This window comes from Phaenicophaeus curvirostris, chromosome 6 (genome assembly GCF_032191515.1).
Source record: "Phaenicophaeus curvirostris isolate KB17595 chromosome 6, BPBGC_Pcur_1.0, whole genome shotgun sequence".
Classification (NCBI taxonomy): domain Eukaryota; kingdom Metazoa; phylum Chordata; class Aves; order Cuculiformes; family Cuculidae; genus Phaenicophaeus; species Phaenicophaeus curvirostris.
This window is the reverse complement of record NC_091397.1, coordinates 39,928,846-39,955,307: the sequence shown is the minus strand read 5'-3', so window position 1 is coordinate 39,955,307 and position 26,462 is coordinate 39,928,846. Positions and strand designations below refer to the sequence as shown.

At 39.2% G+C, this 26,462-nt stretch overlaps 1 protein-coding gene across 2 annotated transcripts in view; it reads left to right on the top strand.

Moving 5' to 3' along the window:
- Positions 1-26,462, top strand: part of ELMO1 (engulfment and cell motility 1) — a 311,923-nt gene that overhangs the window by 65,704 nt on the left and 219,757 nt on the right. For both annotated transcript variants that reach the window (XM_069859885.1, XM_069859886.1), the window contains 2 exons: positions 11,409-11,459; positions 19,953-20,122. In XM_069859885.1, coding sequence (XP_069715986.1) covers positions 11,409-11,459; positions 19,953-20,122 — 221 coding nt within the window. The remainder of the gene's footprint in view (positions 1-11,408; positions 11,460-19,952; positions 20,123-26,462) is intronic.

The following is a 26,462-nucleotide window of genomic DNA, read 5'->3' as shown; positions in this document are numbered from 1 at the left end:
AGCGTACACATTAGTGTCGTAGAAGTATGATATCTAGGCAATGGGAAAAGAACACTCTTCAAAACCCACTGAAGTCTGCAAGCAGATTTCCTGCCCTCAGTGAATTTTGAGCTAAATAAGCCTGAGCTTGGCTGCATAGGAGTAGATGTCTCTTGCTTGCCTTATTAGCGGTTTATTTTGGCTTACTCATTAAGTGGAAGGGTCTTTTGGTTTTGTTTTGCATTTTACCGTTGTTCAGGATGCGCTAAACACAGCTGAGATATGAACTAACATTTCTCTTGCTGTAATTCTTACCTTCACCCAAGAAGTAAGGGGAACTTAGACACAGTTGAGCATTTAGAAAGACTAAATTTAGGAAGACAGCTAGAATAGTTGCTCATAACATACTTCTTCCTTTTTTCTTTATTTTAAGTAGACCAGTTTCAGGTTTTCATTTAGCTATTTGTCACCTCAGACAGCCTTCTCAACGTGTCATAGTTTGTTTTGGGATATCCCCTTTTCCTTGTGTGCTGTTTTTCTGCTTTCTTTTCAAGTTTCAATCGACAAGACACTTCAAGCCGCCACAAAGAAAACTGCTGAAGTAATTATTGGCTGCTGTGTTTTGCCTCTACCCAAATTAAATAGTGAGACTGTTTTGTTGATTGCCTTGAGTTGTGGCACAATATTTTCCAATAAACCAGACACAGCTGAAATTGCCACTTGGCATTTAAACCCTGATTGTACAGTGAATATTTCCAAGAAGCCAGGATTGAGTGAGTACTCAGGTTTGTCAAAGGAATTTGTCCTGATACATTTGGAGGAATCTTCCACCATTGATGGGTAAGATCCTACAGCTTTGGAGAAGAGAAATATTTTCTCTTTGACATAAAATAATGTCTGATGGCTTTTGGCTGCCTTTAACTGCAATAAGGGTGGAAAATGTTGGCATTCTAGAATGTTTTAGATTGTACTGCAAAGAGGACATTGAGTTTGTTTATTCCCTACTGAAAATATGCAGAGTATCTGACTCTGAGTCACATAAATAAGAGAGAAGGGCTCTAAATTCCACCAGTGTTACTCAGATGTCTGTGACTTTTATTAGATATTGTTCACTGTTTATCACTGCTTATTGGATAGTGGCTAGAGAGAGAGGCTTATATAGGCTGTCGCCTCTTCTACATACTTTAACTCATTTGTATGCAGTAGGATATTATTGCTTTCTGAATTAAAGCATGAAAAGCACCAGGCATGAGGACAAACACACACGCTTCAATGAAACTACAACACTAATTGTTAAAGCCCACATTACTTCAATCTGCTCCTTATTAGGACATGAGCAGAGCTCTTTTGTGACAGTGACAGCTTCTAATAAGTGAATATTTTTCACTGCTTTCAAAGATTAATTATATGTCTGTTCATATGCAGAAAGCATGTATAAGTCTTGTTTCTGCAGAGCCTGGATGACTGCTGATTTATGGCCTTCCAGGTAGAGACTCTTTTTTTAAAAGATCACCAAGTTTAAAGTTACCAGAAAGACGAGCAATTAATGAATTCTTATATGAAGTAACTAAAAACTATGAAGTGAAAATGTTACAAATGTGGGACTGTCAACACATGGCTCACAACTATATTTTTGGTTCGGGGTGGCAAGCAGCGCATCTGTGTTTTGGTTGTCATATGCAGAACTCTTTATCTTTTGTAGCTGACCTATATTTCCTGATTATACTATACATAAATAAAAACAACGCCCAAGCAGTTCTGTCTCTTACTTTTTTTCCCTGACTGTATTATTTGGAAAAATGCCTCTACAGGAGTAGCAATAACTCCTTCAGATGGTATAAGGGCAATCTTCTAACAAATTGTGAGTCAGCCAGAGTTCCTACTAGAGACAGGACTTAGCACAGCAGATGCTGTTTGGACTGCTGCCTCTGGCTTTCTGGTTTAGCTGTATCTGTGCCCACGACAGTGCAGTGGAAATAATTAATTATGTATTTTAGTCCTTTTTTAAAGGCCTCTCTTATCATGGAGATGCATTTCTTTGGTAGGTCAAGCATCTGAAAAAAAAATTACTGCTGTATCAGAATCTCATTGTGCTTGATACTATATAACAGAGAATAAAAAAGTCAACTTTGCTGCGGTCAGCTCAGGTTGTACCTGAATAGATGAATGTGTACATCCGGCATAAAAACCCAGTAACTCTATAGCCTAGACAAGCTCAGGTTTAGATCAGAAAATGCTATAAGAAGAGTAGGAAATGGCTGTATAATTTTGTGTGCTGTGTGTGTTCCTGAGCTAAAACCATGGTGCGGCTATCTATCCATTGTGTTCCTCTGCTGCCAGTACTAGGAATCCAGGGACAGAAATAAAAGGCTAACTCTGTCTTGATGAGGAGGTTTGTGAGCCAGCTCTAAGCCATGTTCAGCACACAGTGATGATAACTGATGCCATTTTTTTATGTTTACTTTTAAATGTAAGAACATTTCATTTCTCTGTTTATTGACTGCAGCTCATTTTTATTCAGTCACAATTTCGTTGTATTCAGTATTTTACATTTGATGTCTCTGAAGACTCCCTGTGGGTTTTTTCTTTCCTGATTCTCACATTTACCTTTCGTTCTTATGTGCTTATTGCATGAAGTGGAGGAGAGCAGGCACTGAGTTGTCTCTGTTAATTTCAAGAGACTTTTGTGCAATTTTACACAGGGAGCTGCCCCCACCTTACTTTTGTGGTTATTACTCAGCTCTTGCTGTGTTTGCAGATAGGACATCCTGCTACCCACTGGCTCCTCCGAGCTGGGAACCTGGGTAGAGTCCCTGATGTTTGTTCTTTATCAAAGGTGCTTTTTGCTTGTGACCTATTTTTTTCTGAATACAACCTGTAATTGTATATTCATGTGAAATTCCACTGTGCCACTACAGGCTCCCTGTGTGGGAGTGTATGCAAATGACAGGACAAGAAATGAACTGCTTGTAGAGTTGGGAGTTTTTGGTATTTTTTTTCTTTCATGTTTTTAGTATTCATCCGTTTTCACTGTTTAAATTAAACTTCAGTGAGTTGGAAGTAAGCGTTCTCAGTAATGAAGGTTTCTGATTCACTGAAGGACTTGTTACTTCCTAAGCAGCTGAGAATGAGAAGTAGCATGAAGGCTGGGAACTGGAGAAATGTATTAAGTGATCTGCTCCTCATATCTGCCATTTTGCATTACTCCTGATAACACACTTGTTAGTAGTGCTGCATAAATGGCAGATTGCAATCCAGATTTGACCGAGACCAAACTATGCCTAGCTTTCCCTTGCTGAGGGGCAGGGTTTAGTGTTTGATAGGAATGGTTGGACTCGATGATCCAGTGGGTCTCTTCCAACCTGGTTATTCTATGATTCAATGTGGCATGCAGTATTCTCAGTGTATTTCCAAAATTCTTGCTATTTTGAGGCATTTGCTCAGCCCTGCAGAAACTCTTAACACTAAGAGCTGCTTATTGTTAGGAATCTCAGTCAGAGTGGCCTTGTTCGTGGCTGCTTGATGAATGCTGGTGATGCAGCCCTCAGAACACCGGTAAAAACTTGCGGACACTAGAGTATTTCTTTAGGGGACAGAAGTAAGACATTAGTATCCCTGCACTACATCACTTTCAATCCTTCTTTGTTCAGGCTGATTTCAAGAACATTGGTCATCCTTCCCTTAGCCAGTTAGTCCAAGTTTTTAGGACGCGTTTTGTAGGACTTCAGGTTTATGCTAAATTTTCCAAAGAAAGTCATTCTGTCTTGTCAACCTGCTGTACTTTCTGGCCCCAGCATGAACAGACTAATTTTTCTTCCGACTTCCTTTTTAAATATTTGATGTGACAGTATCTTTTGTTTAATTCCTTAGTTCCCCATAGGACTAATGAGATGGATAAAGTGTTCTGTTTTTTCCTTTTTTTTAAAAAAATAAAAGCTATATAGACATTTACTGTCTTGAATTTAGTTTGTAATTTTGCCTCTCAATCACTACAGAGCAAAAGCTTTAAAAATGTTTGCCTTTCTGTTGCAGCACTTGAAGATAGGTATGATATGGTATAGTATAGGCACAGTGGAACTGTTTGGGTTCAGCTGATAGCAAAGACTCCTGTTTAAGATCTGACTGGCATAAAAATGACATTTAAATCTTCAGACTTAAAGAACAAGCTATTTAGGTAGTTTTACAAGGTGCAGTGAACAGACATAGCAGCTCACTGCTGAAAGCAGACAGTTAGACAGTTCTTATTTCTTCTTCCCTTTGCCATGAGATCCTACCACTTCATTTCTGCTGGCTACAACGTTTTCTTGTTTTTTGGACAATGTTTTGAGTTGGTGGCAAGGGGGGGTTCACTTTGGTTATATTTGCTTAATTTATTAAATGTGCTTAATGAACAGTGTGTCTGATCTGATGTAAGGACCCTTGAATCATGTCCTGAAATGGGCTGCAGAGAAGGAAGAAGTTAAAGGAAGGGTAGGAAGAGGAATGAAACTTTGTTCTTTTTAACAGCTGTTAGCTGTTATGTCCCTCAGTTGCTTGTGGAAGTGGCTTAGCCTGATGTGGAATGTATTTGTTGGCAGATTCTGACTGTAGTCGCATGTAGAGAAGAGATGATTTACATACTGTCTCTGTGTCTAAGAGGAAGGGCTCAGGCACGGGAGTAGGAGTAGGATGTATAAGTTAGAGAAGCACAAGCACCTGCAGGCCTTCCCCTAAACAAGTTTTAGCATGGCTCCAAATGTGATGCTTGCAAAATGAGCTGGCTTTCATTCCTGCTGATACTATGGTGTTTATTCCTGTCTCTTCCCTTACAAACTGGGCAAAGCCCAAAATCATAACATTTTCAGCTGGTTTAGTTCCCTTGTTGACTCATCAAGTAGTTCTACAACTGTTTACGCCACATAAAAATAGCAGTAGGAATGAGCAAGAGACTAAAAAGCAAGAGTCTGCTTTAGGGTAGCAAGCTGTGCTTTGATTTGGCAAAGTGACTGTGAACCACAGTCTTGGCTTGGATCTTCTACTACTTCTCCTGGTAGCAGCATCTGCTTAAGGAGCAGGTCCATGCTCCTGCATGGACCCTCAGTTACGCTATGAGTGAATGTGTTGGGTGAACTGCATTGAAAAATTTGATAATCCTTTTTTTCTTTTTGGGTGTCCATATTAGTTCCATGTTCTGATTTCCTCACATGATCTCACCATCAATTGTATCAGCCCAGCTAAGTTTGTAATTTCCCGACATTTATTTTGCAGGGTGCAGTTCTTATGTTCCAACTTATCAGAGGATGATGGGGCTTCTTGTTATCTGCCCACCCTTTCCGTGTTACTGGCATAACTGTCTGTGTGGTTGGTTTAATTGAGGAACTGATCCAGGTTAAAAATAACTTGTGTGTAGCTTCTTTTAATGTGTCAGAAGGATGTCTGCCCACAGTGTAATACCACTGCTGGTAGAGCAAGTACTACCTGATAATGTTATCCACGTGGATCACTCCACCTGAAGATGTGTAAATCACACAAAGTGTGGACTTTTTCTTGGGTGTGGTGTCAGTGGCATTCAAGCTGTGTAACTGCAAGTTACTGGAGAAAAAGGTAGTTGAGCTTTCTTTTTCCTCTCCCTTGCTTCATTCCTTTCACTCCCCTAGCATCCTAGTGACGGTACTGCTGGAAGGTGAGTTGGTTCAAGTCATGGATCTGACAGAAGAAAACTCTGGATTTTTTTCTTTTCCTCTCCTTTTTGTGAATGAAGGGAAGAGGAAGAAGTGACTGTTCCAAGGTTAGGTGGTTGACTGTGCTGCTGCATGTTGGTAGATCCAACATGTGGAAACTGTTTGGAGTCCACAAGCTAGAAGGATATGTGCAGAATTGTGCCTCCATTGGGCTGTAGAGTTGCAGTGCCTTGTGTACCCTGAAATTGCACTGCTTGGTTTACTTTACTAGCCTCTGTAGTCCTTGAACAAAGGTAGATAAACAGCAGGCAAAATCTTACTCTCTACAGAAACTTCAGCTAAATAACCAACGCTTTATATGCTATCATTGAATTCTAATGTGAAAAACTGAAGGACATTCTCCCTTTTTCCAGCAGCTTCCCAGAAAAGGAACGTTATTGCAAGATTAATTGCCTTAGTATTTCTTCTAAAACAGCGCAGTCCTGTCATGTCCAGTAGTACAATACTGATGATTACCTGTATCTCTTAACTCTCATCTTACTAAAGTTTCTGGTGACTAAAAATGAACTTAAGCCATTTCCTACCAAGTCAGGCCAATGTTTTATCTAACCTCATAGTCTATCTCCAGCTGTAACAGTAGCAAATGCCATTTAGGGTTCTGATCAGATGATGGCTTTCGCTCCCTTCCTGCTTCCTCAGTGTCTGCATTTGTTGTACTACAGGTATTGGAGGCTGCATCTACACTTAATCTACTTAGTATCCGTAGAAGTTCTATGAGTTTTTTTCATCTCTTCTTGAACCTGCTAGTACTGTCTGTTTTCACAACCGTTTGCTGACAGCAAGCATAAGAAGTTCCCTGTCTGCTGAATGAAGAGGCGCATTCTTTGTGTGCTTTAAACTGATCCCTTATTACTGTCATCAAGTTACCTCCCTCTTTTCATACTGCAGGACTTGGCAACAACAGTTTTGCATTCAGCTTGTCCACTCTTCTCCTTCCTCTGTCCTTTGTCCCTCCAAACTGAGGAGACCTTGCCTTGTGAGGCAGTTGCTCAATCCCATTGACCGTTTCACTTGCCTTTCTATGCTTTTTTTTCCTGACACTACTGTGTTCTCCTTAAGATGTGAAGATCATAACTACGCACAATGCCCTGCATACGTGTGCATGAAGTTCTTGTGTTGTGGCAGAATGGTGCCCTCATAGTACCACATCTGATGACGCTCAGTGTTTACTGGCTGTTAGAGCACATTGATTCATAGTTTTAAGGGAGATCTGCCTAGGAGGAATTTGCTTCTCTTTCCTGAGTTGTGGATTTAGAAGTGTATCATTTTGTCCTTGTTTACTACTTGCGCAAACTCATCCTCCCAGAAATGTTACAGAGTCACTACTTTAAAGTATATTTCATAGCTTTAATTTTTTGTTGTTGTGTCAATTTAGAGGAAGGTGTAATAAAAGAATAGTAGTATGGAAATAGGGAAGAATCTATTACTTAATGATATAAACACATGAAGAATTTTAGATTTCTTGGCTGTTATTCTTTAGCCCAGTTATAGAAGTCTGAAGAAAGCTGTTTGGTCAAGGTTAAAGAATAGTGCTGAGCGAGCTATAACCATGGGAACCAATGCTTCTAGGCCTTCCTCAAGTATGTTAAGAAAACATTCCATTCCAACCAGTTAGAATGAACTGAATCTTGAGGCATTTTGCTGGGTATAACAGATTATTAAAATGATAAGACAAATAAATGGCAAAATAAACTTTAATTTAACTTGATAAGTTTTCCAAAGTGTGTCTCCAGCAAAGCTCTGAATAATTGGCTTGACTGATTTTTTGAAAGTGAATTCACATACTTTAAACCCTCTCTATGGTTTGGTGGACTCTGTTAATGCCTGAGGCCTGCTTTTTAGATGCAAAACTATGCAAGTTTCCTGCACGTGTTTTGAGCAATGTGGTCTATGGCACAGTACGGGCAGAGCTTTGAGAAGGAACAGAATCTGGTGGCAGATAATGTAGGTTCATGTTGCACCATCTGGTGGAGTTGGAAGTCAGAGGTCTTCAAGATGTGAACATAAAGTGAATGGTCCAGGTGTCCTCTACTTCCTGCTGGGTTTTGTTGTTTGTTTTTTCATGAGCATATTTGTCTGATTGAAGACTCTGCTTGGAAAGTGTCATCATGCAGCAGTAGGAGGCTTGGGAATACTACCTCCTCAATTAGAATAAAATCATTTAGTGAGTGTAGACTGTTACTAGATAGAAAATTGTGAACAGGTCTTATTTGTATGCATAACATTATATAGCTGCTGTCATAGTCCTTGTTAATATTTATAACAAATCTATTTTCTTGTTACAGAGGGTTTTTTAAGGGCATTTTGGATAGTAATATTTCACTAGTTTGCTCTCTGCCCAGGAATAAGCTTCCCTAATAGAGATCAACAGCATGGACAATATCTACAAACCTGATGTACACTTGAGAAACAGATCAGAAATGGCTTGGAAGAGGTTTATGGTGGTGGTGTGCCCTGTCCCCCATCCTGAATAGCAGTGGTGCTTGCAAATGTGATTGTCAAAACCAGGGTGCTGGGTTGGAATGATATTCTGTTTTCCTGGAAAAGAAATCCCCAGGATGCTGTCCTTCATACTAAGCAGATTAACTGTTGGTAAATGTTGCAACTGAAATTAACTGGTGTGCCCACTACTGCATCACACAGTTAATGTAGGAAATCCTCTTGGCTTAATTGTATGCTTACATGCTGCTTTTTGGTAGGCACTTAAGTCATTATTTAGAATGGATAAACAAAATTGGATTTTTGATTAGGGAACAGCTAACCCTTTTCAAGTTTTTGGCTGGCCTGCTGTATGAAAGCCTTGATGGTTTGAATGCTTTCAAGGCAGTTTTCATTAAGCGTTTGTCTAAGTCAGGAGTTGAAGATGAGCTCTCTATCTCTTCTGATAGCAGCGATTCAATTAACAGTATAGGGTGGACTTATACCCTTTTCTCTGAGCCAGGCATGATTAAAGAAAGGTCTTTGCACTTTGTGTACTGTGGGCTCTGACAGGCATCACAACTTTGAGTCTGAAAGCGTTGGTGTTTCAGATTTGGCTTGATAAATAAACAAAAAGACCCCAAACAAAATTTCCAGCAATGCTGTTATGTACTCTGTGTTCTTTTTCTTCTGCTGTTTTATGTATAACCTGCTGGCATAGGGTCACCCTAGAGAATACTACTTCTGTTTATACATGTGAGGTATCTGAACTTCAGCAACATTATCGACTTCCCTTTTTCCACTTGTTTTTAAATTCCTCTGATATAGAGAAATAGTGTTTTTTAGAAAAGTATTTTTCACTTGCTAGATGGGTCATAGAGTCAATCTATGCTATCTACAAGTGTCCTTAAGTAATTTGAGCTTAATTTTTTTAACCTGCATGCATAACACTGTAGAGAGTATACTAGGTTAAGCTAAACTTTTTATGGGTTAGGGTTTCAGCTCGTGACAAAACTACTGTGAATGAACAAACTGTGAAGCATTGTTTCAGCCTTAAGAGACAGTGAAATAATGTAATTCAGGCTGTGGTTGACATATTGTTGCTTCCAAAAATGGAAGGTATAATTCTTCCTCTTGCTTTCTCTGTTCTCTTTCCCCCTACTCCTTCCTTGCTCTGGAGTATGTGGTTCTACCATCTTTCCTGGCACTGGTGCTCTATCCTTGCAAAGCTTGTTTCTGTTTTTTAACCTAACAGAGAACTCTCCTCTCTTTCCTGCCAGGGCTGCTTTCTACCAGGTTAGTGAGACTATGCAATTGACCCCTCAGGTGGGTCCGTTATTGGAGGTGGTGCAAGGTAGAAAAGGGAGCACACAGGCAAAAGGGTGGTGAGGGAGGCACCCTGCCTTGCTGAAGAGCAGGTGCCACTGCTGACTCCTTGGTCCTCCTGAAACTGTAGTGTAGCTTTCTCACACACAGCCTGGTACCTTATGTTGCAGTACACTAAGAGTGTTTGTAGAGATGCTTACTGTATCCCAGATGATGTGACTCAACTTGTTAAACCAAAAAGTAATTTGTACATCTGATTTGGTAGTTTGTGTTAATTGGAGCAGGAAAATTTGAGCTTAAAGTTATGCTGCTGAAAAAAAAAAGCCCGTGTGAGTGCTTTTACATATGCTTAAGAACAGTCTATTTACTTAGCTGAAATACTTTCATACGGATATTGATGAGCTTCCACTTCTGAATTTGATTGGTACAGTTAAGTGTGTCTGATTCCCTAACTGCTTTTAATATTTTTGCATGCTGTGATTTGCCACCTTCTAAGTAAAGCTTATGGAAGCTTCTGCGTGTGTGTATAACCTGTTGATGGAGGTAGATTTAACTAAGTGTCCTAAAGCAAATGCTTTTATTTGCTTCCACAAATCCAGGAGGTGGTAACAGTTTAAGCCACCACAACTGTTTATAAAGTGAGTTTGTTTCAACTGTTCTGGCAGGAGGAAACTGCTAAGGGCTGAGTTATATGCATGTGTAAGGAAAGATGCTGTAAAAAAGCTCCCTTGTACCCCCTGTGTTGTCTGGCACTTCGGTTGCTTCAGTTAGAGTGAAGAAGTGTTTGTGGGTGGAGGGAGATCTTGCATATAGCTAGAACCAGTTTTATTTTGGGACTACTTGACCTGGTTTCAGGCAAGATTTATCTGTTTTTAACATTTTGGATTTGATTTGTATCAGAATGGGAGCAAGAAGGATTAAATTAATTTGGGAAGAATTGTCTGATAAGAAATATATCTTAATATTTTTTTGGCTAAGCATCAGTGTGTAGAAAGCAAAGTGATTTTAGAACAAAATTAATGCCTGTCCCTCAAACTGTTAGGGTTCTGCTGATTCCTTTGATGAATTAGGGTAGTGGTCAATGAACAAGCTATTTGAACCATGTGAAAGAAGCTGTGATTGTGCATTGCACTGTGCACAGTCAGTTCCTGTTAGTATGTTCGTTGTGCTATGTACTGTGTTCTTTTAACGTATGGAGAACAGGAGGTAGCTTGTTTAAAGAAGGGAAGGCTTCCCCTATGCCTATCAGAGGGAAACGTCTTCATGCATATGGGCACTTACTGCAAAGTTGGGGATACTGTGAGCATACACCATGGCAACTTTTTCATAGCTTTAGTTTAGTTGAACACGTTATGTGAGTGTAACCAAAATAAGATGTTTAATGCCACCTCTCTCTGCCGACTGGGCAACTAGAATGACTTATGGCATGTTTGAACTTTACTTACCACTAACAGCAATACTTTTTTACTTTGAGGGAGAATGCAAAGTCCCGGTGGCAGAGCTCAGCGGGTTGGTTCCAGTGGTTTAAGTCAGCATGTTCTTGTTATAGAAAACAGAGAGCCAGTGGGATAAATTTTAAATCCTGCAGATGTTTAATGACAGATTTTAGCAAACTTACAAACTCCTCAACTATGTAGCACAGTACCAGTGCCAGACACCACAGACAAGATATTTCAAAGCAATATTTAGAAGTTGCCACTGGAAGCTAAACTTTGAAAAACATGAAGTCATTCTTGAAAAGGTTCAGTTTAGTTAACTATCATGTCAACAGCCACCTATTTCTCTAAGCTAATGTTAGTATGTCTTTGTGGGGAAAAATACTGTATACATGTTGGAAATTAAAGAGGGAAGCTTTTGCCTGCAGACAGGGGAAAGTACTGTTGCTGATTTAGTGTGGCATTCTGCTCAGTGTTCCAGCTTTTTATGTGAGTCTTAAATAACACCTTTTGGATTTTTCTCTTTCAGAATCGTAATGAAATAAAAAATGGAGCCATCCTTCGATTAACAACATCTCCAGTGAGTTACTGTTCTATTCCTCTCTCACTTCGAAGTGAAGATTTGATTAGTAAATCATTGTGAACTTAATATATTTAAGCTTTAGCCAGACAGTATCCCACATCCTCCTACAAAGGACATTGATAGTGTGGTTACAAGATGACTTTGTGTATTATTCTCTTTTTTTTTTTTTTATGAGTTATGGGGACAAAGGTGGTATCTCTGAGTGACATTTAGTGATAGAGTTGGCACAAGTGGGTGGTTTCTGTCTCTCACTTCTATCCCACTGGGAACAGCTTTTGGGTCTAAGGTACCTCTGCTTCCTTGCTGACATTCCAGCCTTGCTCAGGTTGCTCCTTTTCTGGCCCAGAGCTCAAAGCCAAGAAAAAAATCTGGGACTTGAATCGTGGAGAGCTCTGTTAGGCAGCTCAGGTTAGAGCTTTCCGGCTCTCTTCTTTCCCTGTTGAATGAGCAACAACTGTAATGTTGAGATTTTACTGTTTTCATTTTATTTTTTTCAACACCACCTCCTTGCTACCTCATCAAAAGCACAGCAGAGTTGCTGGTGGACTTGTAATGGCCTCTTCTCCTGCTGAGTTGAGCAGTACTGTTGCCACATGCTGAAAGCCACTATTAGCCCCAGAAGATGTATGTCTAAAACAGCAATGATCCCACTTCCTTGCTGACAAATGTAGCGTGTCATTACAATGGTTTGCCTCTTCATGGTGGTGTTCGAGCTTCTGCAGATTCAAAGCATTCTAATGGCCAAACTCTTCCACTCTCTGCTGCAGTTTACTTGAACCAGCAAGATGGAGCTGTGATGGTTGAACTTTTGGCTTTTATTGAACCTGTTATGAGTGGGGTCAGTTACTGCTATAAAATGTGAAAACTTCAAGCCACACAGAGATTATAGATATATTTTTGGATGGATCACTTTTCAGCTAGTGGGGTCTAGGCTCAGGGTAAAGAAAAGGAAGTGTATGTTGTTACTAAATTCCCAGGTTCTCCAGATATCATGTTCTTTTCCCACTCCTCCCCAGCCTGCGTAAACTGATGATGGCTTTTATTTGACTTAGGAGGTGAATTGAATTTGTACGCAGGTTTACATATAAGTAGAAATTGAAGAAACAAGTATACAAACATATACATGACTACCTTTTTTTAATAAGTGACTGCAATATTAATCTACAGGAGTGTAGCTTTTTAACAGAAAGCAGTTCTAAGCAGCAGGCAGTTGGGCAAAGACAAGCGATTTCCATTACCCTTCATCATCTTTTTTCAGTGGTGGTTACATATAGGGCTTCAGAGTCATAAGAATAAACAACAGTTTAAGTCCGTGGCTCTATTGGCGTCTATATGACTCCAGAATCTCTTGCTGTTTATCACCAGAACAGCCTTACACATGGGGAAAACACTTGCTGGTGGACTAAACCACTATTGGTAGAACTTGCTCAGAAACAGACAGCCCCAGTACCAGCTGCTCCTAACTTCTGGGACTTCTTAGGGACAAATATTCACTCCACTGAAAAAAAGGCTATATACTCCTCAGACTTGGGATCTCATGAAATTAACACAATGTCTGTGGTTCCTCAAGCACCAATGTGATCGAAATGCACTGCATCATTCTTTTCTGTAACCTCAGCATGGAATGACAGCGTGAGGTGACTCGTGGAATTCTTTACTGTCTCAAAATTCACAACCAGTGGCACCATGTGAAGCTGAAGAAAGCCTGTGCTGCAACTGATCTGTGGAACTACTTCTGTCTTCATGATCACTTGTGCAACTGGAAACGTGAACTACAAACACACGAAACATTTTGGATTTATAACACTTTCTGCTAATACCTGTGGGCAGGAAGGTGGGCATCTGCATAAAATTCTTCTGCTTGTTCTGTTTCTTTGGTGATTTGCCTTAGGGTCAGTCAATCAAGACAGGGGTCCTTAGGATACTGAGATATTACCCGTTACCTACCAAGTTATGGACCAGTCTGGCAGTGACCTGCAGTTATGAGTGACTCTGCCATCCTGGTATAAGATAGAAGGTCAGTGTACTTCCTAGTCTTCAGTATTGATATTTATCCCTGAACCAGTGTTTATTTTCAAAGTTTCTGATGTTTTAAAAAGCTCTTGATAACTTTTTCCCAGAGAAAAGTAGAGAGGTAGCTTGGAAGGAAGTTTTGAAAGACTGGCTTGGTTTTTGTCAGATTAGAGAGTATTTACATTCTTTAAATAGACATAAAAAGAAGTTCTGCATGGTCCCAGCCTACAATTGTAACTTTGCTCTTAAGGTACTGTCGAAGTGGTCATCATAGATGTACCTAAAATAGATAGATTAAAGACTTCCAAGCTGTGGTTTTTAGATCAGTGACCCACACAATGCCTGTCATTTACCCTGCAAAGCAAACAGGCCAACTGATTTCATTTTTCCTCTGATCCTCTATATGAGAGGAACAATAGTTGGAGAAGATAACGTGAAGATCAGACTGCAAAATGGGAAAGATGCTTTCCTAGCTGCAAGAGCTGGGTGGGAAATACTTTCACAAGATGAGAAAAACATTAAGATTATGAATTTTCCCCTCTCTCTTTTTTATCTACCCTACATCAGTTTATAGCTGAAATTCTCTCTACCTTCCTCCAGAAAATCATAACAAAAATGCTTTTTGAGGTGGTGGAGGAATTAGGAAAAAATGGAGAGGAAGACTGAGAGAATTTAAGAGGAGCCATGTACAGATTATGCAGTGTCTGGGATGTGTTCGAGTAGTTCCAGAGAGGCCTGAGCTGCCTACTTCCTACCTATTGTGGGGGAAAAAAACAACAACAAAAAAAAGCTGCCTGGAACTTTGCAAGCCTTTTGAGGAAACATTTCCTTGAAGATTTGAGAGGAATCATTTTGACCAGTTCTGGAGGCTGCATGAACTTAAAACGCATTTCTAATTCTTAATTTTTATGCAGTTTATTGCCATGACAGCCAGTAGTCTGGCTATCCCCATTCACAGTTATATGCCATGAGTCATTGAAAATTGGATGAGAAAGATGAGGTATAATCTTTGAGTTCTGTCGTCATTAGCCTCAAGTATTACTTGTGTACCCGGAGCAGGTACCATTGAATATTAAAAGGAGGGAAAGAAAAAAGGTAGTTTTATCTAAAAGTAGTAGATCAGTGGTTTTGGGTTGGCCTTTTAAAATTAGGGTTTAAAATCTAACTCCACAAATCTAAATCTTAAATGATTTCTCTGCTGTAATTTTGGAAGTAGATTGTTCTGTGTGTCTATATGGGGACCTTTCTCTGAAAGTCATTGCTAATATTGCAGAGGCAAAAATGCATTTATGGTGCACTGTTAAATCCATTATAAATGCTTGCCTTCAGAGATTTATGTGTCTATTTTAAACTACTTTGAGTTAAAACTTTGAAAATGCCAGTTGTTAGGCCTGGTGGGAATTTGAACTGCCTCTTTTTTTCTGTAGGTCTGTTTGCTAAGTTTGTGCAATTCTCTGAAAGGCTGTTTTTCTAAACAATGCTATTTTTTTCCTCTATAAACCACTCACCACACAGACACTCTGTTTCCTAGGTAACTTGAGACAGATTGAATTTCTCTCATATTATCTTTGTTCCTACATAATCTTTCTTATTATTTTTAACCTCTCCTATCGTCTTTCTTAACGATTCTTTGTGCCTTTGTGTGTTTTTTGCAGTTTTCCATGACTTGTTTTCTCCCTTTGACCATTTGCATTTCTGAAGGGATGCATCAAGTTTCTCATGCTACATTTCTTTATGTTTGAACATATGTGACAGTTGAAATGCAAGATTGATATTGTCTATTTTGTGATGCCCATATTCCAGTGGATGATGGGTAGGTGTATAAATGAGCTGTAATTGCTCTTGAGTGTGAAACTGCTCAGAAAGAACAGTTGTGTTCTGCAATGCAGCAAGCGTGGTCCAGCCTTTTAGTGTGTGCAGCTGCAGAATTCCTTTGATCTTATCTGCAAATCCTTATTCAAATGAAAGGATACCAAAATACTCGGAAAATTAAACTGAAGGAACAGGACTCTTGTTTTATTTATTTATTTTATTTAATGTTTTTCAAACAGATCTGATTATTTGATCACTCATTGTTTATTTGGGAACAGCTTCTTGGGCACTTAAAAAGCACAGCTTGTTATGAGCTATATGCCATTAAAAGTAGAGTCAATAGGTAGCATTTTCCACTGTGGTATTTATTGTGCCTGATCAGTTCTTTTGTGCATGTTTTCCTTTGGTCCCCTGTTTGGAGATTAGTTGAGTTCTCAAATGTGTAAGTTGTTTGTAGGCAGCTCTATCAGCGTTTCTAGCATGAGCAATCATAAAAATAGGTGTATTCATGAGTAGTCCTCATAGTGTTTTCTCTGAATGCTTTTTCAGATGAGAGCAACATGTTTTTTTATTTATGTGATCTACACAGACAGTATACAAAGGAAATGTAGAGATTTTTTAACCTATTTCTATTTATGCATCTGAATTCTCTATCTTTGAGTAACAGTTTGGGTATCTGATCTATAATCTTTGATCTACATTCACTTTAATATATGCTCAGCTGACTTCATGTTTATGCAGTAAATGCATAAATATTTGCAGGTCCAGCCTATGACTGTGATTTTACTTGTAATGGTGAGTTGGTTATTAGTGAACCTTACACTAGGAGCACTGGCCACAGAAGTCAATGAGCCACTTTTATATTTGTCTGTTCTTCCTCTGAGGAAGATTTGGGAAGTGGAATTGGCTGTTGTCTTTCTATAGATAAAGGTTTAATCTCATGTTTTCAGGTTTCAAAATGTGTATTTTGAATAGTAAGCAAAAGGATTGTTTCAAACTCAGCAAGAGGAAAACTTGCTTCTCAAATATTTGTAAGAGGCTACCAATTGCATAAACTTATTTGCATAAACTATTTGAGTCTCTAAGCAAGTCACATCTTGGATTTAGGTCATTAGTTTTCTTTTTAAGCTGACAATCCCATCAAATGGCTCCTTTTAAGCACTGCAGCTCCCTAAGGGCAACCTTTCTGGCTGTCCTTGGAGCAAGTCCTTTAAGACTAGACATACAGCTTATGCCTCTTGACAGCATTTTGAAATGCCGGGGCTTCAACAGCACGGGTTTTACAAGTATCCTGTCTTCCTTCACTTTGAAACAGGAGAGTAGTTAATGCTGTCTTTCATTTACTTGAACAGCCGTGTTTCTGTTAATTCCCTTATAACAGTTCTCAGTTGGGCTAATTTTATATATTTATTTATTCTTACCTGAATGATGTTTCAATAAGAGCAGAGTCATGGAAGCTATCTCTACTGTTGCTTTAATGAGCCGTGCTCTCTGTCCATCCACTGATGGATTGTAAATCATTGAAATAGCTCCCTGTTAAGCACTAAGAGTATATTTCATCTGAGTTTCATTTCTTAATGCAGTCATAAGTGAGCTGTACATTCCATAAGCACGTATGAGTGCTATGGCAACAAGAACTAGGAGGCTTGTGAGAACTGCATGATAGTCACTGAAGCAATATTTTTCACCCATCATGCACTTGTGATGACAAAAGCCAACATTACTTCTGGCCATGTTTCAAATGAGACACACACTCTTACGGAGAAAAATATTTGTTTACCCCTTTAATCATGATCTGCTCTGCTATTAGCAGTTCTTTTCCCTTCCAATCATAGTTCATTGGATGAGGTGTCATGCAAAAATTGCTTAATGTATGTAAAACAGCTATGTAGAATCTTTGCTGATGGGGCATTGGCATAGTTGGATACAGCCTATGATGTCGGTAAGCTCTTCTTTATGTCCTTAAACTGGGCTGAACCGCTTTTGTTTGAGAGACATTGATTAATGGATTTTTGTGCTCTGTAGATGGGACCAAGCTGTCTCTGAACTAAGATTATATTTTGGTTTTAGTGTGGTGAATTTCAAAGCTCTCAGTGATTTGAGAGGAAATAGGATTAACATGTAGGTGAGCTGCTGATGCATGTGCCTGTACTGGTGTTTTCAGTTTTGGTGAGAGATAGGATTAGCTCTTTCCATGCTTGGTATTATTTGATATGTAATGGAAGTCTAACAGGGATGGCAGCAGCAGTTCACCAGCCCTAGATGTTTATGTTTTGGGGAGGAACTTCTCCTCAGGAAGAAAGTTCTGCCTACTCAGACTTACTGATTGAGCAGCTTGGGAGAGCTCCTCTGTCACATTGAACCAGGTATTTTGGTCATCTTTCCGATTTGTTTCATTTTCACTGAGTCCAGTAGCTTTCAGAGGACCTACTTCCCATGGAAAGCTGGAAGAATTGTATCATTCAGTAGGCAGTTAGTGGGAGCGACAACTTCCCAGAACCATGGCAAGTAGAAGGAGGCATTTGCACAGATCTTGATGAGCTTAAGGTTAATTTTCAGCAGCTGTTTCCAAAACAGGGAGAATGTAGCTGACATGGCAGTACTGAAGATTTTTTAAAGCATTCTTTTCTGAGGTGGGCAGGACTTAAGGTGTTGCATGCATTCTGAGAAAGAGTAATGTTTTCAGGATGTTTTGCATCTCTGAGTCTTTCTGAGTTGTTATAGTGGGGAGTCTAGAATAGAAGCAGCACAGTGAAGGAGTTCATTTGATGAGATAGGAGTTGGCTCTTAAACTTATTTTTCAGTTAATGATAATGGTTGCTTTAGTGCTTTAGCAAAACCTCCTTCACCTGCTCTGGTGAAGCAAAAGGGTTGGAGGAAGTATTTTGTGGTTATCCTGGAAGCTGAAAGTTAGTGGGATCTATTTTTATTTCTTCCATAGTCTTTGGCAAATGATTTAGCTTACCAGCTGCTTAAGTTTGAGAGAATATTCTTTTTTGGACAGGCACTGCTGTTACAGAGAGACTGTATAAGCCATTGTTTCGTCATTACAATTCAAGTAAGTTGATGGATTTAGGTAACTTAAGGTGGCAGAAAGGCCTTTTGCATGACAGGATTCTGCCTTTTCATAGATAATGTAACAGGTGTGGCTGCACCACCCAGTTCTTAAGGCATAGAAAAATCTCACAACTAAAGATGTTCTGTTTCTTTTCAATGCTGTCTTAACTGAAGATGTTAACCATAGTCATTCCAACTAGAAGATATTTCCTCCCTGTACATGCTCCTTAACACATAGGTTGTGGCCAAAAGCTGCTTGCAGAGCGTGCATTAATTTATGCAAATGGGAAGAAACAAACCTTGCTGATCTTGGGGGATACTGGGATACCGTTTGTGAAGCAGCCAAAATTAATTGTAGTAGATAGAAAGCTGTATCTGTAACAACACAGTGGTGTTTTTCCCTGTGTTCTCTGTTTAAATGTTCACTTGCACTAAAAATGTCTACTATCTCTCAGGATCTTGATCTGCAGAGATGGTCGTCTCTGTTAAGAATATATTCATTACTTGAACAGAAAAGGAATTGTCTGTAAGCACAGCCTCTTCTATTTTTTTTCCTCCAGCTGAGCTAGAATAAGCATAATCTCAGAGAAAATAACTCTGAACAGCTTTTACCATTAATTTGGTTTCCTAATGACACAGCTTCTCATTCACATTTCATTTAGTGCAGGTAAGAAGTGAATTTTAGGAAATTGAATTTTGCAAGTATCTGTATATAGTGAGGAGGATTATTTTTCTAAGAAAAGTATTAGCTGTGTAGGTATTAACTGAAGCTTTTGGGTATTGTGTTCAGGTAAGTGAACACATCAAACTGAAAATGTGAGATGCATTTTAAAGTATGTGTATAGCTAAGGAGAGAGTCAATTTAATATGCTTTATTTAAATATCCGTTCAGCTTTTTATCATCAGTGTTCATTTTGGCTTTCACTGCCTCATCCTGTATTTGAAGCATTAATGGGCAGAATAGCCTAATGTATGAACTTATGTAAAGATGTGTGAGTGATAATATCACAGTATTATGTGGGAAGTAATTGTTCCTGTGCTCCTTGTAAGAGAATTTGTGAGTTATTTAATTGATTGTGAATTAAAAGAAGAGGGGAGGAAGGAGCAGAAGGCCCAAAGTTTGTCTCTACTGATATAACCTGATTAGGAGAGTATATGATCTTTGTTGTTAAAGATCACTCAAAGTGCATAAACTGAGTAAGCGTTGACAGGAAAAAAAAAAAAGGCCGGCTATTATTATACTAGATTGTCTGGTGCAATTTGTTTCATTTTTATTTTTACTTTTATTGGTATGACGCATAAGCTCCTGAAGCCAAAGTCTGTCTCTTGTAATGCTTACATTTTGCCTGAGACAATGGGACATCTGCCCATTGCTCAGCTAATGATTCTGCAATAATCCAAATAATTATAGGTAATAATGAAGTAATACATGAGCAATATACTTTCACAAAAGTAATTTGCGTGTGAGCTGCTTAATAATTTCTGAGCTTTCAAGTGTTAAGTATCATTAATATTAAACATGGCCTTTGTTCCTGCTTGTGCTAATGCTTTAATTATTATTGCCATTGTAACAGATGCTTTTTTTGTTGTGCTTGTTTTCTCTCTCAGGCTCAAAATGCACAGCAGCTCCATGAGAGGATCCAGTCTTCTAGTATGGATGCAAAGTTAGAAGCACTGAAAGACTTAGCCAACTATTCACGAGATGTTACATTTGCCCAAGAATTTATAAACCTAGATGGCATTTCCCTCCTAACACAAATGGTCGAAAGCGGAACAGAGTAAGTATTCTGCCTAAACTCTGATGTTCCTTCCATATAGGATGTTTTCATACTCACTGTCTGAGTGCCTGAAGTAATTCTGTAAACAATTTCTAAGATTATATTAAAAGAAAACATCTGAAGAGTTCTAGGCTGCCAGAACAGTATATCCACTATCAATGAGAATATTTCTTTTAATTTCCTCTAGCAATGGGCTGGTGAGGATCTGATGCGAGCAAAGTAGCAAGTCACAAGTACCCTCTGTGCCATAAAGTTTTGGGGAGACTGATTCTAGTTTCTTCTCTACCCATTAGAATTTAGAGAAATAATTGATAGTATATTTAGAGGCTGATATTTAAGTGACATCACTTTTACATTTCATGTTGCTGAGAACACATGGAGCAAAATGTAGTGCTTACTTAATTTCCAGTATTATTGTTTTAATTCTGACAGAGGTTTTTAAAATGACATGGCTTTTTTACATGAAACTGAAAGTTGACCTCTCAAAATATGTTTATTCTTTACTGGAACATCCTACCAATTTTCACCACTGGTGAAATTCAGGACTGTGGTCCTGAGTAACTGTCTATTGGCTTAATGCGGAGGTTACGACAAAAAAGTATCAACTGGACTGTTTCACTATTAAATTATGTTCTAACAGTTACTACTTCGAGTACGCTTTTGCTCTCAAGTACAAGTTTTAGCACTTTGCAGTTAGTGTCAACCTCTACGGTACATGAAGAAACCAACAATACCCACGCCTGTTCCTGGGAGGAAGAAAATACTCTGAAAGTAGCTTTCTTATTCGTTGGGAGAGTTCAGTTCTGTGGACCAGACTTCAGAAGTCAATTGATGAAATCAATCCAAATCCCCTCTCAAATGTGCTCATGTGCCCTTGGATTCAATAAAGTAAACAGCGTTAGGAGGCTTTGAGATGGAACACAATTTGTCTCTGATGATCTCAAGCAAAATATACTTAGGATTTTCCACAGAAATACAAAGTACTTTTTAGAATCCAGTAGTCCTTGGTTTGGGAAATGTAAAAGCACACCCTCACTGAGGTGCCAGTTATATGGTCAATAGTTTACTGGACTTAAAATCCCTGTTGCCTAACTCTAGCTATATACTGAATTTCCAATAGCTTATGGTGTCATCTTCAGTGGTTTGGGATTATCCTCTTTATTTTTTGCAGTGATGTAGTCTGTGACACATATTATGCCACTTAAAAAAATAAATATAGAAATATGATTCTAGTTACCAAACTTGTCAGCTTGTCTTATACTCATATAATATTTGTTGTTCAGGAACCAAATTAAATGTAAAACCAAAGATAGACTTAAGTTGATGTAAACATATGCACACAGTTACTGTACTAATTGGAAAATATACTGAATGGGCAGGCTCACAAGTGCAAAGCAAATTAAAATTCACTGCCTCTGGAGTTTCTTTTGTATGAATTTATTTAAGTTAAGTGGTTTGACTTACTCCACTGTGGAAGATATTTAAACTACTGAAACAGACATGGAACGTTCACATTTTTTCCAAGTATTTCTTTTAGCTGCATGAAGGCTAAAGTAAGTGCCCTCTTCACCCTTCAGATGTGTCTATACTACTGTTTCGTAGCTGTGGGATGGGCCAAGCTTGTAGCAGACTGGTCTGGATTAAAAATAACTATTTGGGAGGGAATCTACTTAAGCCAGCACCACTGTTGAAAGAACTGCTTAGCAAATTACACCCTAGCAGTAACTCCTGGCTAAGGGTATAAGTTTTCAAACCACACAGCAGGCTTACAGATTGGACATATGAGCAGAGTATATTGCCTTTTTTTAAAGTGGCTTGCATTTGGAGGGATTTCAGGATTTTCTTTTTAGCTGATATATCAGCAGCTCATTTATTGAGCTGTATTTATTGAGCTGTGTTTATTGATCTACCTGTCTCATCTATTGATCAGTATTTCTGCCTGTGGGGAGAAAGACTGTCTAGTTTGGGCATTGGAACAAAGACTGTAAGAGTTTCCATCAGCTTCACATGTTGAACTCTTAATATTCACTGCAATCTTTTTCATGTTCAGCAGCCTAGACATTCCACAACTTCTGAGAGGGTCTGCAAGTCAGGTTTTTCCACATCTGTTTTTGTGAAGGGACTTGTAAGGCAAGGACATCTGTACCACGTATGCATTGCTGGCTGATAAGCACATATTTAACAGAGCTTGAGATTTAATGAAAGGAGCATATCCTAATATACGCACACTCAGCAGCCTATGCCTGCCATGCTGCTGCTATTCAAGTTATTGATCCTGTGCTCTCACTTCAGGGTCTATCACTTATTGCTATTTCAGAAGACTAAGACAAACTAGTTTCATAGAAGAAGCATTTTTTTTGTTCTGTTTTGATTTTTTTTTTTTACTTCATTATTAAGAAAAAACAGCTTTCTAAAATGACCTGTGAGTGAACAAGGTGTACGAGTGAGGCAAAACAAGGTGACAGATACATGGAGGAGAGATTAAGTCAAGGACAGCCAGCCATATAAGTGCCTTAGGCTGTCAAATAAAAGCAACTGGACCAGACAATTGTCCTTTTAGTCCTGTTTTCACTTGGACCCTCTGCAATACTTTAAATAAATGGGTCCTTTGTGATGCTTACTGAACAGGCCAAGCGAGCTGAAGACCTCCTTGCCATTAGCTCCCACCGTGGGCTGTGTACCCTCAGCACTGTCATCTTGTAGACTCTGCTGCTGACCAGTTCACCCAAATCATTGAATCACAGAATTGCTTAGGTTGGAAGAGACCTTTAAGATCATCAAGGCAAATGTTAATCTAGCACTGCCAAGCCCACCCCTAAACCATGTCCCTAAGCGCTACATCTTTTAAATACCTCCAGGAATGGTGACTCAACCGCTTCCCTGTTTCAAATGCTTCAAACCAAGAAGCCCTTTTCCCTCCTCTTCTCTGCCCTGATACCTGTTGTTTTCTTTTCCCTGATGGCATTTTTAATTCTAATAATTTTGGTATCCGTAGGTGGATTTACCCAAACAATTGTATTAGTATTAGAAAGAAGGGCAGTGTTGGAGGAGGAATGAAGAGCCAGAAGTTTCTGGGAAGGGCAGAATCTTCCTCGATGGCACAGTTTTAGAAGGCGATATATTTTGTAAAGATACCTTGACAGTATATCTTCAGTCTGGAGTTCTTACCCACCTTTGAGTTACTGTTGTTGAGCCAACTTTGCTTGAATGAGGCTATGATTCAACCATACAGCTGAGAGAACCATAATGGCTTGGTGCTGCTAAGAGATCATCTAGCTCCCTGACCTCTTCTCCTCCACCTTTTGTGTTACCCTGCACTGTACAGCCCAGCCCAACTTCCTTCCTGAAGTTGGTTCTGGTGTCTGGACGCTTCGCAAAGTCAGTCCAGCTTGTTAACTTAGCTGAAAAGTATCCACATCTGTTTTGCAGAGTTAGTTTTCTGCTCTATTTGAGGCTGCAGAAGGAAGAGAGGAAGTGGGTGTGAGTGGATGCCAGAAAGACCTTTTCTCTGTCGACAGACCTACATTGGCATGGGTGCATCTTTGAATGACAACCTAGAGCAGGTGTATTGTGAAATAGAATGAGAGTGGCTGTCTTTGCTCTCATATTGCAACCCCGAGACTGGCACTAAGACTTTGAGGGTCTTGGAGGGGATGGGACTTACCCTACTGGGCGGGCTGCGTGTGCTTTCCCTGCTGCCTGTGGGTTAACGCAGCTGAAGGCAGCCTTGCATCAGTAAGTCCAGGCTGAGTGGTGCCTCTGTTCATGGTGTGGTGCAGCTGTGCTACGAATTGATGAATTTTGTTAATTCAAGCTTTATTCTCTGTTTTTCCCCAAAGGGGCAGACAGTGTTCATTAAAAGTACCATCGTGCTCAGTGTAACGTCGCTCTGAGGTTTTCTCTACACATGGAACTCATGTTAGAGGCAGCTCTTAAGTTATAATTTGAGCGTGTAATTAAGTTTTAGTGGGCAGCCTCTGGAAAGCAAGACTCCATTTTTTTATATAACTTCCGTTGAGGAGGAAGCCTATGCTTTATAGTTGGCTTTATTTATTGTGCTGGTTACTCATTATTTCAGTGAAGCTGATGACTATAAAAGTACGGTGGCTGGAGTAAAAGAATGTAAATCCTTGGGTTAATAGGTACCTCTGCTTCATTTTGCTGGGGATGAAAAGAAGTAGTGATATCAAAAGCTGACAAGAACTAACTGTGTTTTCTAGGTATTTTTCTGCATGTTATATACCTGAAAATTGATGAAAATGAGAAAACATTAGAAAGTAGCCTTTCCAGCTTCTTGCTGTTAATATAGCTTGCAAAATAAAAAATTGAGAGAGTTGGGGTTTTTTTTTTTATTTTGCATATGTTTTCAAAAATGGTTTTAATACTATGTGTAGTTACCACGCTTCGGGCCAGATCTCCTTACGTGTCTGCTGCTTAGAGAAAATGGTCTGTAGACATGGTGTGTGCTGGGACAAAGCCATAGGGGTTGGTAGGCAGATTGTAGGTTATGTGGGGCCCTAGTGAAACTCAGAATACATCTTGTCAATATGAATACAGTTGTATCAGCAGAGATGCAACATGTCTTAGAAACTGTCCAAATATCTCAATTGTGTTGATTTGGTATGTTTCATTTTTGTTTTTTCTTCAGGCTCATTCTTGCATCCAGAACATGCTTTGAGTCTCTTACTAACTGAAGAACAAAAAAACCCCTGTATTTATGTTTATATTTATGATTCAGTATAAGTTATAGCAGCGACTGAAAGACAGGTTAGGTCATGATATTTTTTTGTCCATGTCATGATTATCCACCATGACCAAGCATTTTTTGGACTCTGCATCTCTGTCACCAAAAGTGGGATGTGTCTACATGCAACTGTTTTCCTTGCCAGAGACTTCTCAGAAAGATATTTCTGTAGTACTTGTAATGCTATTTTTTTCATCTATAGACCAGTTTATTTTACCTAGTTAAGGGGAGTTGAACATGCAGTCTATCTGGTTGGATGTACAGACAACGTAAAAGGGAAGTGTAGGGGTGTGCTGCTTCTGTTCCCCTGTACACCCTCTGCACAGGATGCAATGCCCTAAAATGAGGCAGAAAGAGAGCAATGCTAGAATGTCCTACCATAATGACTGATGAAAAATGTGTTCAGGAATCAAACTGGAAGAAACAATCCTGTCTCCTCACTACCCCATCTGAGATAATTCAATTCGCTCATTCTGAGCTGTATTCCATACTCTAGCCCAGAATTAATGCTTCAGAAAATCATGGCTGTACATATAGTCTTTCTGATGTAGCAGAAGACTGGTAAAGATGTGGTGGGTTTTTTCTTCTTGATGTATCTGAAGAATCATATGATTGGGACAGACTCTGAGCCTTCCTTAAAAGGAGAAAAGAACCCCTCATAGTCCCTTATAAAGTAAGAAAAGGAAAATGTAAGTCACAAGCAAAAAAATATTGGAAGACCAAAGAGTTAATAAAAGGAATCTAAATTTATTTATTTGTGTCATTACCAGTAATAATAATAATCTCATGACTGTGAGGAAAACGAGGAAAGCCTGTGCAGAATTTTCAGTATGTTTTTTTTTGTTGGCAGTATCACAGTCTCTGACACTTGTCATTTGGCTGAAATAATGTGTAGCTTTTGCCAAACTGAGACTCTGCTAAGCCTAGCTGTCTTGACAGTAACCAGAAGTGTTTCTGCTGCTGTTGGGAAGGTTGTTCCCCAGAGATCTGCTTCATCAATGTGGCTGTGCTGAGCAGCTTTGCTGTAGTTCAGCCATGGAACAGGGGCATGTTAGTCAATGCTGCTTGGATATGGTTGCAAATAGTCTGGCTCTAATTTTAAGGGAGTTGTAATTGCTTAATGTGCAGATTGGAGAGAAAAAATTGCCTTGAATTGGGATGACTGTTAAATTTTGTCTTCTTCCTACTGGAAAGAATAAATACAGCTAGATCAGGTTCATATAAGCTTCTAAATAAATGTGGTTTTGTGTGTTTCTTGACGCTTGGCTAAGAGGAGTCTTCTATTGGACACGTAATGTGACAGAGTTGGCTGCTGCACAGCTCAAAGTCTCTGAGACAGCAATTCTGCAGGCATTAAAGACAAATTGTATTGTTCAGTGAAATTCTAGCTCTTGGCTTGTCTTACAGAGATAATAGTGTATGCCAACCCAGTGGAGAACCGAAGACAAATTGGTTTGGAATTATTCCAACTTTAACACCATTTTTTGGGACAGTTACTCACATACCTGCTAATATTTTTTTTCCGTTGCAGTCTGATGATTATTTCACTATTGCTGTCAAAACACTTAAGCAGCCCTTGCTCACAGCCACTTGCTC